Source organism: Felis catus, chromosome B3, assembly GCF_018350175.1.
Source record: "Felis catus isolate Fca126 chromosome B3, F.catus_Fca126_mat1.0, whole genome shotgun sequence".
NCBI lineage: Eukaryota > Metazoa > Chordata > Mammalia > Carnivora > Felidae > Felis > Felis catus.
Window position 1 is genome coordinate 1,334,621 of NC_058373.1, and position 17,138 is coordinate 1,351,758.

The 17,138-nt window shown below is 56.5% G+C and overlaps 1 protein-coding gene across 2 annotated transcripts in view; it reads right to left on the minus strand.

Moving 5' to 3' along the window:
• Positions 1-8,802: 8,802 nt before the first annotated feature.
• Positions 8,803-17,138, minus strand: part of LOC101093689 (5-formyltetrahydrofolate cyclo-ligase) — a 33,418-nt gene continuing 25,082 nt past the window's right edge. For both annotated transcript variants that reach the window (XM_045058712.1, XM_045058714.1), the window contains exon 3: positions 8,803-9,180. In XM_045058712.1, coding sequence (XP_044914647.1) covers positions 8,954-9,180 — 227 coding nt within the window. In that variant the 3' untranslated portion in view covers positions 8,803-8,953. The remainder of the gene's footprint in view (positions 9,181-17,138) is intronic.

Sequence of the window (17,138 nt, forward strand, 5' to 3'; positions counted from 1 at the left end):
GGGGTGGGTGGCACGTCACCGCAGCCACGGCTGCTTCCATGTTGCCTCTTCTCAGTTCGGTTTTTGTCTGGAGCAAGAGACCACAAGTGTCCCATCAGACACAAAGTAATCTCAGACAGTAGAGTCTAATTTACTTTCTGCTTTTGGAGAACGCTCTCCAAGAGCATCTAAACCAAGGCTTATCTGTCCTCCATCCACCGCTCCCGCTCAGAAACCAAAGAACGAAGTCGAGCCCACGGGAACTTCGTGCGGCCGCTGGGCCCCGTGGGGCTCTGCTCCGGGATCGGTCCACGCGGTCAGCTTGCCACTTGCAGCAACCCCGTGCAAAGGGTGTCAGATGGGACTTCTTCTGTCTGGAGTCTCTACAGGCTCCACCACAGGGACACGGGATGACACACGCCCGCACACTCTAAGGGACAGACCTGCTGCCTTAGCCTGGGTCCCCGGGATGAGGAATTGCATGTAGAACACGCGAAAGTGGGTAACGTGGGTCGTGTGAAGTAAACCGAGAAGCGGGAGGGGAGGGCTCAGAGGAGGGGAAGGCTAATCCAAGCATGAGCTGCCGAGCTGCTCGCAACGGTGGGCCTGGCGATCCCCCACGAGCAAGCAGAACTGGCCCCACGGCTGGGAGGGTGGGGGGGGGGGTACAGGAGGGGGAGGGAAGGAGGGGGGGAGGGGAGGAGGGGGAGGAAGGAGAGGTAGAGCAGAAGGAGAAGGAGGGAAAGGGGGGAGGGGGAAGGAGGGAGAGGAAGAGGAGGGAGAGGAGGGGAGGAGGGGGAGAGGATGAGGGGGAAGAGGGGAGTAAGGGGAGGGGAATAGGGAGAGGAGGGGATGAGGGGGAGAGGAGGAGGAAGGAGAGGTAGAGCAGAAGGAGAAGGAGGGAAAGGGGGGAGGGGGAAGGAGGGAGAGGAAGAGGAGGGAGAGGAGGGGAGGAGGGGGAGAGGGGGAGGCGAGGAGGGGGAGGGGAGGGGAGGGGGAAGGAGGGAGAGGGAGAGGAGGGAGAGGAGGGGAAGAGGGGGAGAGGATGAGGGGGAAGAGGGGAGTAGGGGGAGGGGAATAGGGAGAGGAGGTGAAGAGGGGGAGAGGAGGAGGGGGAAGAGGGGAGTAGGGGGAGGGGAATAGGGAGAGGAGGTGAAGAGGGGGAGAGGAAGAGGGGGAAGAGGGGAGTAGGGGGAGGGGAATAGGGAGAGGAGGTGAAGAGGGGGAGAGGAGGAGGGGGAAGAGGGGAGTAGGGGGAGGGGAATAGGGAGAGGAGGGGATGAGGGGGAGAGTAGGAGGAAGGCAGGGGAGGAGGGGAAGGAGGGGGTGAGGGGGAGGGGAGGAGGGGGAGGGGGGAGTGGAGGGGGGGGGAGGAGGGAGGAGGGAGAGGAAGGAGGAGGGGGAAGGAGGGGGAGGGGGAGGAAGGAAGAGGGGGAGGGAGGAGGAGGGAGAGGGAGGGGGAGGGAGAGGGAGGGGGAGGGACGGGGAGGGGAGTAGGGGAGGAAGGGGGAGAGGGGAATGTGTGGGGAGGAGGGAGGAGGGGAGGAGGGAGGAGGGGAGGAGGGGGAGGAAGGGGAGGGGAGGAAGGAGGAGGGGAAGAAGGAGGAGGGAAAGAGGGCGAGGAGGGGGGAGGGAGAAGGGGAGGGGAGGAGGGGGAGGGGAGGAGGAAGGCTGGGGGAGGAGAGGAAGGAGGGGGTGACGGGGAGGGGAGGGGAAGAGAGAGGAGGGGAGAAGGGGGGAGAAGGGGAGGAGGGCGAGGAGGGGGGAGGGAGAAGGGGAGGGGAGGGGGAGGGGAGGGGAGGGGAGGGGGAGGGGGAGGACAACGACCCAGAAGAGCCGTTTCCTGGTCACACATGCTGGCCTGAGGTCATCCCTGCGTCCGCTGCAGCCTGTGGTCCCCAGCAGACGCCAGCACCTGCTAGAGCAGGACAGCCGAACCTGGGGCCAGCGGCACGCCTGAGAATACCGCTGCGACGAACACCCTACGTGGCTCTGAGGTCAGAGGTCGGCTCTACCAGGCCGCCTCACGTCTCTGTCTCATATTTGCCTGTTCCCAGATCCCGCTCGCCTCGGGACATCGGAGTTTAGATCCTGGGTCCCACGGCTTGGGAGAATGAGAGCCCCCTGCAGGGCCTGTTTTAAACGCGAATTCCCAGTCCCAGCTCTGACTTGGCGGGCGGCCTACTTTGGGAGGAGCCTAAGCGGTGGACTGCGCTACAGGGACCCTTCCGCGGAGGTGGAGAGGTTTCTTTGCGGTGCCCTTCAGTCCGGCAGGCACGTGAAACGCGGCTAGCGTGACTCGGGCAGGGAGTCTCAAAGGTCACTTCATGGTCAGCAGCGTAACCTTCCAAAGCCGTGTGTCACGGGGCTACCGCGACGGAGCGCGCAGCTCAGAGCCTGCTCCTCGAAGAGCCGGCAGACGGCGGCAGCGGCGGCTGGAAGGCCGTCAGGAATGCAGAACTTCAGGTCCCGCTCGAGAGCTACTACGGAGTCAGAGTCTGCGCGGTAACAAGATGCCCAGGCAAGGTGTTGGTCGGTACAGACGGACGCTTTCTGGAACGGACTACAGCCTGAGGCCTCCCGCCTCTCTTGTTCCAGACCGACCCCAGCATCCGCTTGTGTGATGCAGCTCTTACCCGCGACACTGGGTCCCGATGTGACAAGCGTAAAAGAGGCGTGTGCGTGTGTGTCTGTGACGGGAGGGGGAGGGACGCAGGGAAGTCGTGGCCGAGGTGGAAAGGGGACGGCACGCGAGCCGAGGGCTTGCACCTCGCTCGCTGAGCGACCGAGAACCAGCCAACGCCGACAAGCGGGCAGGCGACGCGGGTGAGGTTTCACGACAGTGACGCGTGGAAACGCGGCGCACGGGCCAGAGGAGAGGACCACGCTCGTCTCCCCTGTCCGCTGGCTCTTGCAGCCGGTGTATCAGGGAGTGACTCTGGCTATCGTAGCTCACCCTTCGATCGGAGGCGCAGGAAACATTTAGGGCTTAGGCAGTGCATCTCTCCCACAGCACCCACATCCACACGTACCCCAACCCGGATCTCCAGAACACCACAGCATCCTCTGCCTCCAGGCGCGGGCGGAAATCAACACTCCGCATTTCAATCCTGAACAGATTGCTTCTCTGTGATAAACCAAATAAATGTTCACCGTTTATAGTAAAGTGAACTCTCTGGGATCCGATTCACCGTTGAGAAAATTGTCTGCTTTGAGAGCACACTTTTTAAACAAAAGATTAAAAGCATAAGGAAGATATTCACAGGACACACAATAATCAAAACCAGGAAACAGTGGATCTCCTTCAGACGTCTTGTCCGAGTGTCGAGGTGGAAAAACAGCCTCAGCGGGCAGCGGAGACGGGGATAAAATGAAAAGAGATGTGGAGGGGGAAAAAAAGTGTCACGACCTTTTTTTTTTTTTAACGTTTATTTATTTTTGAGAAAGAGAGAGACAGAGCATGAACGGGGGAGGGTCAGAGAGAGAGGGAGACACAGAATCCGAAGCAGGCTCCAGGCTCCGAGCCATCGGCCCAGAGCCCGACGCGGGGCTCGAACTCACGGACCACGAGATTGTGACCTGAGCCGAAGTCAGACGCCCAACCGACTGAGCCACCCAGGCGCCCACGACCTTTTTTTCATCTAGACCCAGAATCAGCTGACAGGCTGAACGGTGGATCCTGGGCAGGGGCAGAGCCAAGACAGGGGTTTCCTGGGTGAAAGGGTCTGCGAGGTGCTCTGTTCTTAAAGAACAAACTACAGAAGCCATGCCCTCGACTCAAACACCGTGAGCTAGACGACAGCCCCAAGCAGGGCACCCGGATGGAGACAGGGAGACTGGCGTTGGCACACGGGGGCCAGAGATGAGGAATCACAGAGGGGCCGGCTCCAGTGAGAGGCAAGACACGTGCCCGAGGTCAGGGGAGCCTGGGGCCCCCATGAGGACCTGCACGGCCCCCTCCTGGGGTGACCGGACAAGCCAGGCCTCAACCCCTAGCTAGGTGGACAGTCCCCACAGCAGTTGTCTCCTTGCGGGGAACACACCCGGGAGCGGGCAAGGGGACCCCGGGGGCGTAGGGAAGAAGAAACTAGGATCTGTGTCCGTATTTACTTTTCATCTCTATGAGACAAGAAGTTAGGTTTTGCTAAAAGTTCAAATATAAAATATAAAAGTTCAAATACCTGGCCTTCCCCCACTGCCGTCAGAGTCCCACGTCGGGCCACATGCGAGCTGGGCGGGGGGACCAGAAGGGAGACATGGGATGTGGGGGGGGGGGTGGTATTTGCTTTCAGTGGGGTGACACACGGTGCTTTCTGTTCCCACGCACGTGGGTGTACCGCTTACGTGGTTCTCGCTGAGCAAACCCTCTTAAGATGGCAAGTGGCTTCAAAAGACTCTTGAAAAGGAACAGCGACCGAAGAGCAGTCTCAGGAGGCGAGTGCGGTGAGCCATGATAGCGGACATTCCTACTCCCAGAAAAGCTCTCTGTCAGCCACACAAGGAAAAACAGTAACATCTGCTGAGAGGTAAGCCCCCAAACTCGAGATGTTTCACAAAGATACTTCACATAGGAAATGCCCGCTCTTCACGGTGCGTGACTGTCTCTTCCTGTATAATGACGACTGTCAAGCCACCATGGTCACAGAGGCTGCAGATCCGGAAGATGAAGACAAACCTCCATGATGTTTTCAGTGAGATTTGAGCCCATAAAACGCGAACTCTATACGCCTTAAGCAGCGTTCGCTAAATAGCGTCGTAAACGCTTAGGACTCTTTTAAGAGCAAAAACAAGTAGCATACCATCTAGAAAACACTGCTCTTCCTGCCGTGGAAACATGGTGAAATGTTGAAATATTCAACGCGAGTATTGAAATACTCGTGAAACGGTTGAGGGGGGAAAAAAACAGAAAAAAAACCATCTTATTTTGCCAGGAAGTACTACCAGGTAACAGGGAAAAAACACTGCAGAAGAAGTAACAAGAAGTTCAGGAATACACTTTTCAGTGGGGGGTGGGGGGGGGCTGGGTAAGAGGACAGATGTTTCCGGCACGTCCCAGCTTATGGCGTCGCCCCGAGAACGGAAAGAGTCCGGATATTAACGAAATTAAGGAGTGAGGAGGATAGAGGTCTCAAGATTAGTACGTGTTTTGACAAAGGCCATGTTTTAGGACAAACTACGTAGGTCAAGCCGTGGAGGGGGTCACCTCGGCCGGAACCTGTGTGCAAGGAGAGCCGGGTGGGCCCCGCGGTAAAGGCGTCAGCAGCGGCATCCCCGGAACGCACGGACAAGGAATGCGCCCCGCCACGACGACATCGCCAATTTTATCAAATGGACACCTTGAAGGCGGAACAGAATGTTCACGGTATTTTATGACAGGAAATACCCATGAAAAATATTTTGGTTCACGTACATTTCGCTCTCTCGGGGTAAAATACTTTCGGAGGAACCGTTCACAGGCGCCTGGGTGGCTCAGCCAGTTAAGCATCGGACTTCGGCTCAGGTCACGGCCTCCTAGTTCGTGAGTTTGAGCCCGCAACGGGCTCTGCGCTCACAGCGCGGAGCCCGCTTTGGATCCTCTGTCTCCTGCCTCTGCCCCTCCCGACTCACGCTCTCTCAAAAATAAATTAAAAAAAAATTAAAAAGTTTTATTTGGAAAATAACAGAGGAAGCCACCACTCTCGCGGGTGCAGGACGGACAGGAACCAGAGCGTGTGGCCGACAGCAGCATGCGCTGTCTCTGCCCAGGACAGTGATGAAAATGCTTCCAGATTCCCGTGTCCAGTGTATGCCGTGTGTGTCACAAGAAGTTCTTTGCAGAACTGGAAAGCGACCAGAGCCCTGAAAACCAAACGCTAGAAAAAACTGAGATTAGAAGCAGACATTTCAATCACTCAGAAGGGATTCAAACAAGGTTTTCAAAAACAAAAAATTTCCATCACGCCTCTTTCCCTTTTAGAAGTTAAGTACTTCAGGGGCTCCTGGGGGGCTCAGTCGGTTGAGCGTCCGACTTCGGCTCAGGTCACGATCTCACGGTTCGTGAGTTCGAGCCCCGCGTCGGGCTCTGTGCTGACAGCTCGGAGCCTGCTTTGGATTCTGTGTGTCCCTCTTTCTGCCCGTCCCTGCTCACTCTCTGTCTCTCTCAAAAATAAACAAACATTAAAAAATAAAAGAAATTAAGTGTTGCACAATTTACAGACAAGAGACTGTTTCAATCTCTCCTCTCTCACTAGAGCATGTCTGCTAAAACGCATAAGGTAGTATCTGGAAGGGAATCTGTTACTTATTTCCAAGCGTATCAACCAGTGTTTGGGCTGGGGGCTCCCAGGGATGAGAGATGGCCCTTCAACGGGCAGGCGGTGGGGAGGGAGAAAGACCACGAGGTGCGTGGAGGGCCCGCGTAAGGCCAAGGGCGCAGACCTCGTGACCCACACGTGGAGGGGTCCAGGAAGGCCGTGAAACCACAGCAACAGAGACCGCGTTCTAGAAGAATCCGACCCGGGGACAACGCTGAAGGGGCAGAATCTCGGCAGCAGATCGGGACCAGCGTATAAAGCAGCAAGGGCACAAGACAGGGAGCCCGCACGCCAGTTCCTCCGTCAGGAGCTCACTGGAGTTTATCCTGTGCTGGGGACTGCGGCGAACCCCACACGCCACAGAGAACCCACCCGCGAGGAGCTCATCGGCTCACGAGGAAGCAAGCGTGCAAACGCGTGATCTGATTAAAGCGCGGCGTAACTGAATTCGTGATCTCTGCGGGAAACACGGAGAACGGGAAGCAAGCGTGCAAACGCGTGATCTGATTAAAGTGCGGCGTAACTGAATTCGTGATCTCTGCGGGAAACACGGAGAACGGGGGCCAGGAACCGAGTTGCGCACCAGGCCGTCCACACCTAGACCCGCCCACGCTCATCACTGTTCTTACTGACGTCTGCTGGGCGGACTAGAGCCGGACAGAGGTGACCTTCTAGTTAAATGACACACGCTTCTAGAGAACAGGCAGCCGTCGGAGACAGACGCCGGGGCTCCGATGTGTCTCCAGTTCCCCAAGGCTAAGAACCGTCTCTGCTCAGATCTAGCGGCCACTCCTCCCACACCGGGGCTGCCCCTCACCACGCCCCTTATCGTGCTGGCTCGTCCCCGGGTTTGAGGCCTGTCCTCAGCGTCTGAGTCTGTCCTGAAGGGAGCCACCTGCATCCTCGGGGTGCTCCCTTCCCAGTACCCTCTGCACGATGACCCCTGCCCGTTCCCGGTCACCAGGGCCACCCTTCCCAGGCGGGAGACCCTTTCCCAAATCTCACCAATCTCACGTTTTAAAGTATTTTTACTTTTGTGCATAAAACACAAGTCATATGCTATCGTCCAAAGAACATGGATCCATGTTTTAAGTGAAACCTTTCTGGATGTTTAATTAACTCATTCAAAAAAATCCTCAAACACGGACTATACGTGCAGGTGTCTGCTAAGTATGAGTGACGGTATCACCCTCCCCTCCGGAGCCGTCTGAAGGGACAGACGTGTCAACGTGACAAGGAGGACAGTGACCAGGGGGTTTACACAAGTGCAGGAGGTGCTAACTCCATCCGGGGCCTGGGGGGAGGCCTCACGGAGAGGGGGCCTGGGGGGTGGGGGGAGGCCTCATGGGAGATGGGGCCTGGGGGGGGGGGGGGAGGCCTCACGGGAGAAAGGGCCTGGCGGGAGGGGAAGGCCTCACGGGAGAGGGGGCCTGGGGGTGGGGGAAGCCTCATGGGAGAGGGGGTCTTGGGGGGGAGGAAGGCCTCACGGGAGAAAGGGCCTGGCAGGAGGGGAAGGCCTCACGGAGAGGGGGCCTGGGGGTGGGGGAGGCCTCACGGAGAGGGGGCCTGGGGGGTCCTGAATGATAGGCAGGAGTTCCGGGTTGGACAAAAGAAGAAAGGCCAGAGGAGAGAGCACATTCACCAGGTGTAAGGGGCAGGAGAGGCCCGTGTTGCTCGGGGACGTGCACAGACGTTTGTGCCGGCCGGCCGGGGGCTTCGCACGGAGAAGCCACCTGGCCGTTACCCCGTGGGCCCCAAACAGCCACCGAAAGGCTCCAAGCAGGGCCACCTCCCGATCACATCCGTGTTCTGTGAGGTCACGTGGACCGTGGTTAGAGACACAAAGTGGAGTGCTAAGAGCCCGGACAGAAGGGACGACGGGACAACGGAGGGGAGGGGACGGACACACGCTCCACAGGACCCCGCACGTGCTGGGCGCCGGGTGTGAGAGCGGCGTCTAGGAAGCCGCCCAAATCTTCCCTCGCTGTGATGCCATCTGCCAGCTCCCAGCCCGCAGCAAACTTATTTCCAAAGCAGACACCGCAAGCAAACACACAATTTCTGACTGACAGGATATCAGATCTTAGACTCGGAAGGGACCGACGCACGGCACAGCAGAGACGGAACTAAAGTATTTAAATCATAAAAGGTCTCGGTCCACGAACCATCGAAAGCTACAAAGTGTCAGACGTAAAATCTCAGGGCGAGCAAATGTAGTCATGATGAAGTGCTAGAATATTCTTGGGGAACTCTGTACGCAGAGCAAACCCCAACAAAGCAATTAGCAGCTGCCTAGTCTCCCGCGCCCGCCCACCAAAGACTGACCAGTCCAGACAGGGCTCGCTGAAACCGGGTGTGGGCTGGGGGTTGGCGGGGGGGGTCTACCTTCCGGGCGCCCCGAGCCGGACACAGGTCCTCACACACATCTAGCTTAAGCTGCAGAGCAGAAAGATCAGCCCGCCACGCTGACGGCAGGAAGTTACGCAGAACATCACACGTGACAGCCTCCACTCTAAGTAACGTTCCACTATTGGTTTTGGAAGATGCTTTAATGTGAGGCGTTTGCAATTCCACTAGAAACAATGCAGTCCATATTCACCATGAGTGGGCAAAAACGCACGCTACCTCGTGACGAGGGGCAACACGTATTCTGCTTTTCTCCGGGCCGCAGGCATCGGGATCTACGTGGAGTCTTCGTAAAGGACTTCATCCACCCTCACGTCGTGTTCGTCCACGGGGACCCGGGGGCACATCTGTTCTCGGAACGCCAAGGCCACGGTGTAGGGCTTCGAGTCCCGCTGCTGCAGACAGCGCGTCAGGTAGGAGTCGTAGTAGCCCTTGCCCCTCCCCAGCCGGTTGCCATGCTTGTCAAACCCAAGACCCGGCACAAAGATGAGATCAAGTCCCCTGTGGAAGAGACGAACACACAGAAGAGCGTTAACGGTTTCCGAAAGTGACGGACCGCTCGCGGATCTGGTTCCTGCTTTTGGATGCCGTCTAGCCTCTCTCCGATTTCTAAATTTTATTTATTTTTTTTTATGTTTATTTATTTCTGAGACAGAGAGACAGAGCATGAGCGGGGGAGGGGCAGAGAGAAGGAGACACAGAATCCGAAGCAGGCTCCAGGCTCCGAGCTGTCGGCACAGAGCCCGACGCGGGGCTCGAACTCACGGACCCAGAGATCGTGACCTGAGCCGAAGTCGGACGCTCAACCGACTGAGCCACCCAGGCACCCCCCTCTCTGATTTCTAAAGAACTATACGACCACAAGCACAGGGTCAAAGAAGGAAATAAAAATTACTCGGCAATTCAGTTAAGTCCGTCAATCATCCTTCCAGACGCCCTTCTGTGTGTACCTTCAACAACATGGGTTTGAACTGTGGAAAGTCCACTGTTACATGGCTTTTCCCAATACGGTCCCGTACTGCAGATGTATTTTCTCGTCCTTACAGTTTCTTTTTTTTTTTTAATGTTTATTTTTGAGAGAGAGAGAGAGACAGAGCACGAGCAGGGTAGGGGCAGAGAGGGAGACACAGAATCGGAAGCAGGCTCCAGGCTCCGAGCTGTCGGCACAGAGCCCGACGCGGGGCTCGAACTCACGAGCTGCGAGATCGTGACCTGAGCCGAAGTTGGACGCTCAACCGACTGAGCTGCCCAGGAGCCCCACTTCCTTACGGTCTCTTAATTATGACTTAATGACTTCCTCATGACTTTCTCTTCTCTGGCTTATTTTACTGCACGGAAACAGTACACAATGCATACAGAACATGCGATACCTGGGTCACCAGAAGACCACAAGGCTTCTGGTCAACAGCATGCTGTGAGAAGGTAAGTTTTGAAAGAGTCAAAAGTTGTATGTGTTTTCAACTGTGTGTAGAGGTCAGCGCCCCTAACCCTCGAGTAGTTCAAGGGTCAACTGTAAGTACAAAAATGCAGATTCCCAGACTCCATCCACACCTAAAGAGAATTCCATGGATGGGGCCTAAGAACTTTTTTCCTTTCTTCTTTTAAGTGTCCATACGATCCCACGTGCCTCCCAGGCTTGATCTTGGTGAATAATCCACTTAATGTGTTGTTGAGTGTGGCTTACTAATATTTTGTTGCGGGATTTTGCTTCTATGTTCATCGAGGACATTGGCCTGTAATTTTCTATTTTTGTGGTATCTTTGCCTGGTTTTATTATCTGGGTGATGCTGACCTCTCGGTAGAATGAATTCGGAAGGTTTCCTCCCTCTTTTTCTTTGTGGAATGGTTTCAGGAGAACTCTTTAAACGCTTGGTAGAATTGGCCTGTGATCCACCTGGCCTTGGCCTCTGTGTTTGGTGGGAGTTTTTTGAGCAGTGATGTAATTTTGTTACCAGTAACTAACTGTGCACATTTCCTATGTGTCCTGATTCCGTTTTGGAGCCAACGGGCACAGAGTAAGATGCTCAACCTCACTCATCGTCAGGAAAACGCAAATCCACACTGCCACGAGACACCACCTCACACCTGCTAGGATGTCCGTTAAAAAAAGAGAAACAGTAGAATACGTAAGTGTTGGTGAGGACGTGGGAGACACTGGAACCCTCGTATACCGCTGCTGGGAATATAAAAAGGTACAGCTGCGATGGAAAACAGTACAGAGTTTCCTTAAAAAATTAGAAGAACATCCAGCCGCCCACTTCTGGGGTATTTAGCCAAAGGAAAAAAAACCTGAAATCGGGGTCTTGAAGAGGTGTTTGCACCCCCGTGTCCAGAGCAGCACCACTGACAACAGTTAAGAGCTAGAAACCCCTAATGCCGGCTGACGGACGAAAGGATAAACAAACTGTGGCCCGGCGCTGGAATACTACTCAGCCATGAAAAGGGAAGACCCGCCACCTGCCGCAACCTGGAAGAAGCCGGAGGACATCGGGTCCAGAGAGATACACCAGGCGCAGAGGGACAAATGCTACAAGATTCTGCTCACAGGAGACGTCTGAAGGAGCCAGGCTCACGGCAGCGGGGCGCACAAGGGTGCTGCCAGAGGCTGGGAGGAGAAACGGGGCCGCTGTGCGGTGCGTGGAAGTTCCGGCCGCACAGGGTGCGAGATGCAGCCGAGGCCACGGTTAACGCGGACCGCACGCTTACACTTCTGTTAAGGGGGAGGATCTTGGGGCGCCTGGGTGGCGCAGTCAGTTAAGCGTCCAACTTCAGCCAGGTCACGATCTCGCGGTCCGTGAGTTCGAGCCCGCGTCGGGCTCTGGGCTGATGGCTCGGAGCCTGGAGCCTGTTTCCGATTCTGTGTCTCCCTCTCTCTCTGCCCCTCCCCCGTTCATGCTCTGTCTCTCTCTGTCCCAAAAATAAATAAACATTGAAAAAAAAAAGGGGGGGGGGGAGGATCTCGTGTTATGTGTTATTTACCACATTAAAAAAAAAAAAAAGGCAAACAGGGTGCCTGGGCGGCTCAGTCGGTTAAGCACCCGACTCTTGATTTCGGCTCAGGTCATGATCTCACGGTTTCGTGAGTTCGAGTCCCGCGTCGGGCTCTGTGCTGACAGTGTGGAGCCCGCCTGGCGTTCCCTCCCCGTCTCTCTGCCTCTTTCTCTCTCTCTTTCTAAAATAAAATCTTAAAAAATGTTATTAAGAAAAGGCAAAGCTGGGGCGCCTGGGTGGCGCAGTCGGTTAAGCGTCCGACTTCAGCCAGGTCACGATCTCGCGGTCCGTGAGTTCGAGCCCCGCGTCGGGCTCTGGGCTGATGGCTCGGAGCCTGGAGCCTGTTTCCGATTCTGTGTCTCCCTCTCTCTCTGCCCCTCCCCCGTTCATGCTCTGTCTCTCTCTGTCCCAAAAATAAATAAACATTGAAAAAAAAAAGGGGGGGGGGGAGGATCTCGTGTTATGTGTTATTTACCACATTAAAAAAAAAAAAAAAGGCAAACAGGGTGCCTGGGCGGCTCAGTCGGTTAAGCACCCGACTCTTGATTTCGGCTCAGGTCATGATCTCACGGTTTCGTGAGTTCGAGTCCCGCGTCGGGCTCTGTGCTGACAGTGTGGAGCCCGCCTGGCGTTCCCTCCCCGTCTCTCTGCCTCTTTCTCTCTCTCTTTCTAAAATAAAATCTTAAAAAATGTTATTAAGAAAAGGCAAAGCTGGGGCGCCTGGGTGGCGCAGTCGGTTAAGCGTCCGACTTCAGCCAGGTCACGATCTCGCGGTCCGTGAGTTCGAGCCCCGCGTCGGGCTCTGGGCTGATGGCTCGGAGCCTGGAGCCTGTTTCCGATTCTGTGTCTCCCTCTCTCTCTGCCCCTCCCCCGTTCATGCTCTGTCTCTCTCTGTCCCAAAAATAAATAAACATTGAAAAAAAAAAGGGGGGGGGGGAGGATCTCGTGTTATGTGTTATTTACCACATTAAAAAAAAAAAAAAGGCAAACAGGGTGCCTGGGCGGCTCAGTCGGTTAAGCACCCGACTCTTGATTTCGGCTCAGGTCATGATCTCACGGTTTCGTGAGTTCGAGTCCCGCGTCGGGCTCTGTGCTGACAGTGTGGAGCCCGCCTGGCGTTCCCTCCCCGTCTCTCTGCCTCTTTCTCTCTCTCTTTCTAAAATAAAATCTTAAAAAATGTTATTAAGAAAAGGCAAAGCTGGGGCGCCTGGGTGGCGCAGTCGGTTAAGCGTCCGACTTCAGCCAGGTCACGATCTCGCGGTCCGTGAGTTCGAGCCCCGCGTCGGGCTCTGGGCTGATGGCTCGGAGCCTGGAGCCTGTTTCCGATTCTGTGTCTCCCTCTCTCTCTGCCCCTCCCCGTTCATGCTCTGTCTCTCTCTGTCCCAAAAATAAATAAACATTGAAAAAAAAAAAGGGGGGGGAAGGATCTCGTGTTATTTGTTATTTACCACATAAAAAAAAAAAAAAAAAAAAAAGGCAAACAGGGCGCCTGGGCGGCTCAGTCGGTTAAGCACCCGACTCTTGATTTCGGCTCAGGTCATGATCTCACGGTTTCGTGAGTTCGAGTCCCGCGTCGGGCTCTGTGCTGACAGTGTGGAGCCCGCCTGGCATTCTCTCCCCGTCTCTCTGCCTCTTTCTCTCTCTCTTTCTAAAATAAAATCTTAAAAAATGTTATTAAGAAAAGGCAAAGCTGGGGCGCCTGGGTGGCGCAGTCGGTTAAGCGTCCGACTTCAGCCAGGTCACGATCTCGCGGTCCGGGAGTTCGAGCCCCGTGTCGGGCTCTGGGCTGATGGCTCAGAGCCTGGAGCCTGTTTCCGATTCTGTGTCTCCCTCTCTCTCTGCCCCTCCCCTGTTCATGCTCTGTCTCTCTCTGTCCCAAAAATAAATAAACGTTGAAAAAAAAAAAACCTCAATTTCATTAAAAAAAAAAAAAAAAAAGAAAGAAAAGGCAAAGCTACAAAGGGAAAACCAAGAGAAGATGGGTGTTTCCACCAAGTGAACACAGAAGAGAGACAGAGGGAGAGAAGGCAGAATTCCAGCGCGTCGCCTCCAGGCGGCTGCAGGAGGAGAAGGCAGAGAGGGGACAGAAAGGCAGGAAAACAACTTTCTGGAGTCGGCCGAGGCTCAGCTGGTGTCACTCGCTGTCGCCAGGTGGGGGGAGCTTCTTCACTTGGAATGACTTTGAGCCAGCGCGTCCCTCAGAGCCGGCTCTCACACGCTCTCTCGGCTCCGGGTGCGGAAGGAAACCCTCCGGGGCCGGGGGACGTCAGAGCACGGGGTCAGCCAACTCCCCGTGAAGGGCCAGACACAAAGTAGTTCAGGCCTCACGGGCCACAGGGTCTCTGTCACAACGACTCGGCTCTGCCAGGTGCCACGAGAGCAGCCACGGAAGATGCGAACCCGGGCGGGCGTGGCCATCCTCCCGTAACGCTCTACCCGCAGAGACGGGCGGCGGGCCGGGTCTGGCGGCAGGCTGCGGGGTGCTGCCGCGTCGCAGAGCGCGAGGCAAGATATTCAGGAGGAAGGGAGCAGAGCGCTGGCAGAAGGGCGAGGAGGGCCGGGAAGACGTCTATCAGATTGGGCACAGGAGGAAATCGCGGGGGCGAGGGCGCGTTCAGCGGGGAGTGAGGACAGACACCGAGCGGCAGAATCTTCCTCGACAAAGAAGCGGAACCGGGCCCTGAAGGAAAACGCCGGAGGGGGGCTCCGCCGGTGCCAGTACCTGCTCTCAGCCCCGAACGCATGAAGCCAGCACCGAGGATTCAGGCCACCTTCACAAAATGTCGTTTTGAGCTCTGGCCGAGGGGGCAGCAGCTAAGCCCCAGCCCCCCTCGGGCACCCTGAACTCAGACCCTCGCCCCGGGCTGCTCAGAGACTCCTGTCGGCCCGCTCAGCTCCCTCTGCCCCAACCCTGCTGCAGGTGCTGAGCGTCCGAACAAGCTGTGCAGATCGAACTCCAGCCTCATGGGCGCCTATCCCCCCCCCCTTCCTGCTGGTCCGGGACTGTGGATCCACCCCCAGGGGCCCCCACGCGGCTGGCAGGGCGCTCGCCTCCACCTGTCGCTCTGTGGGTGCCGGTGCCCCCGCACATCCAGCCGGGCGCCCGCCGCCTGGCCCCGCTGACCCCAACCCAGCCTCAGGTGCGGTCCCCGTCCTCACTCTTCCCTCTCAGAGACCTTTAGTCCACCACAGTGACTTAAAGACAACGCCCAAACTCCCTGACCAGGTGGGTACCCCCGCCTTCACCACCCACCCCACCAATGCTCCCACGGCCGCACGGCCTCCCAGCCTCCCGCCTACAGGGACCACCGGTGTTTGTATCTACCTGTCTGGTCCCCACATCACCACGTCAACGAGCCTCAGCTAGACGCCAGGCAGCCCTCCCTGCACGTGAGATTTGGTGCGGCCAGCTCTTGTCCTACACGGTGACATGGCCCCGGTCCCTTGAGGAGGAAGGATCCGGGGCACCCGGGTGGCTCAGTCGCTTGACCCTCTGACTTCGCCTCAGGTCACGATCTCACGGTTCGTGGGTTCGGGCCCCGCATAGGACTCACTCCGTGAGCACGGAGTCCACTTTGGATCTTTTGTTCCCCCCTCTGCTCCTCCCCCGCTTGTGCCCTCTGAAGAATAAGTAAAACATTAAAAAATTTAAAAGATTAATGATAATAAAAAAAAGAGGAGGAGGAATCCTTTCCCCACCTTCTGGGAACTGTTTTCTCCTGTCCCCAGAGGGACGCTAGTTCGGTTCTGTTTACCGGGAAAGAAAGAACAGTAACAGGTAGAGCGAGAAGTCGCTACCGTCCGGTACGCAACACCTGACCCTTATCCAGAGTCCAGCTGCTGGAAGAGAAGACAGAGCACAGAAACGGACGCGGCGGGCACCATGCGGCGCCCCGGGGAGAGAAGAGGGACCGCAATCAGCTGGTCGGCACGCCCGCCCGGTGAGGCAGGAGTGCAGGGCCACCGTCCCCATCTGATGGATGAAGAGCTGGAGCTCTGTGCCCAGAGAGGTCACATTCCTCCCCGAGGGCGGCCAGCTCCTAAGAGGCCCAGCGGAGGGCTTGCTGTCCAGGTGGATGGTGACTCAGCACACACCATTCCTGCTGCTAAAGGTTCGAGTGGGGTCCGGCAAAGGGACAGAGGGACATGGGAAAGGCACGTGTCGAGGGGCCGAGCGTGCAGGCTGCCAGACAGGGTGCCCGGGCCGTGTCCCGGCACCGGTACCCGGCAGCGACGAAGCGTCACTCAGAGCCACCCTGACCTGCCGTCGAAGACAGATGGGCGTATGCGAACGTAGAGTCCCCCAGCTGTCATAACCAGCTGCCGCATGCACCCCCTGAGGCCCCGCAGCCAATCACGGAGACACGCACGCTGGCATCCGACACGCTTCTGGAACACGAGGCAGCTGGGACCGTCAGACACAGTCAAGACAGCGCACACAGCACAACTCTCAGAAATCAGTCCCACACGCCCTGAGCTCACGTCGGGGTGGCCTCAGAAACCACAGACGGGGGCACGGCCGCTTGACTCCCTCGTCGTGGTACGAGCGTAGAGCAGGAGAATAAACCATTTTCGTGATCACAGGCGTCACAAATACTCAACTTCCGATTACACTTAAAAGTTGGGTTTTTTGAACATTTCTTTCCCTACAATTGCGTACCACTCTGAAAGAGTATTTGACTAAACCAGCTAAGGCAGACAGCCATTTCTTTAATTCCACTGCAAATGCATCTTCATTGCTTCTGCTGTGTTTGGTCACAATGGGTTTCGGCCGTTTGGGAATCCCCTTGTGGAGGCAAACGTGTAAAACACAGAATCAAAAGATGTAAAAATCATCTTCGAAAGACACAAACTGTCGTGTGACTGGTCATTTCTGTATTGTTCCTCTAAGATCCTTTCTTTGAACACAGGACCTGACGTTTGTGTCAAAACACAGAGACTACAAGTGTCATGACAGTACCAGGTACAGAAGGAAGCCACGTGCAGGGTTGTGCCCAGGCATGACCGGTCACCACTAGTCCACTAACTAGGCATTCACATCGTAAGACAATGTCGGCAAGCCTTATATTTACACCTAGGTGTTTTTGAGTTCAAGGCTTTCAGCTAGCCCTGTGAAATGCACTGTGTGTTGAAATGGAGAAAGTAGGGATGGCAGGAATTTAGACCCTTCCAGAAAAGGCTAGAGATGCAGGAATAGTATATGGGGACTTAGCTGCTGGGAGCCTCAGCAATGGTGTCCTCCCCCCACCCAACCCGGAGAGCCCCCCTCCCCACTCCCCCAACCCGGAGAGCCGCCTTCCTCCCCACCCACCCAACCTGGAGAGCCTCCCTCCCCCCACCCTCACCACCAAACCCTGAGAGCCCCCCTCCCCACCCCCCCAACCCAGGGAGCCCCCTTCCTCCCCAACCACCCAATCCAGAGAGCCTCCCTCCCTCCCCCACCCAACCTGGAGAGTCCCCCTCCCCGCC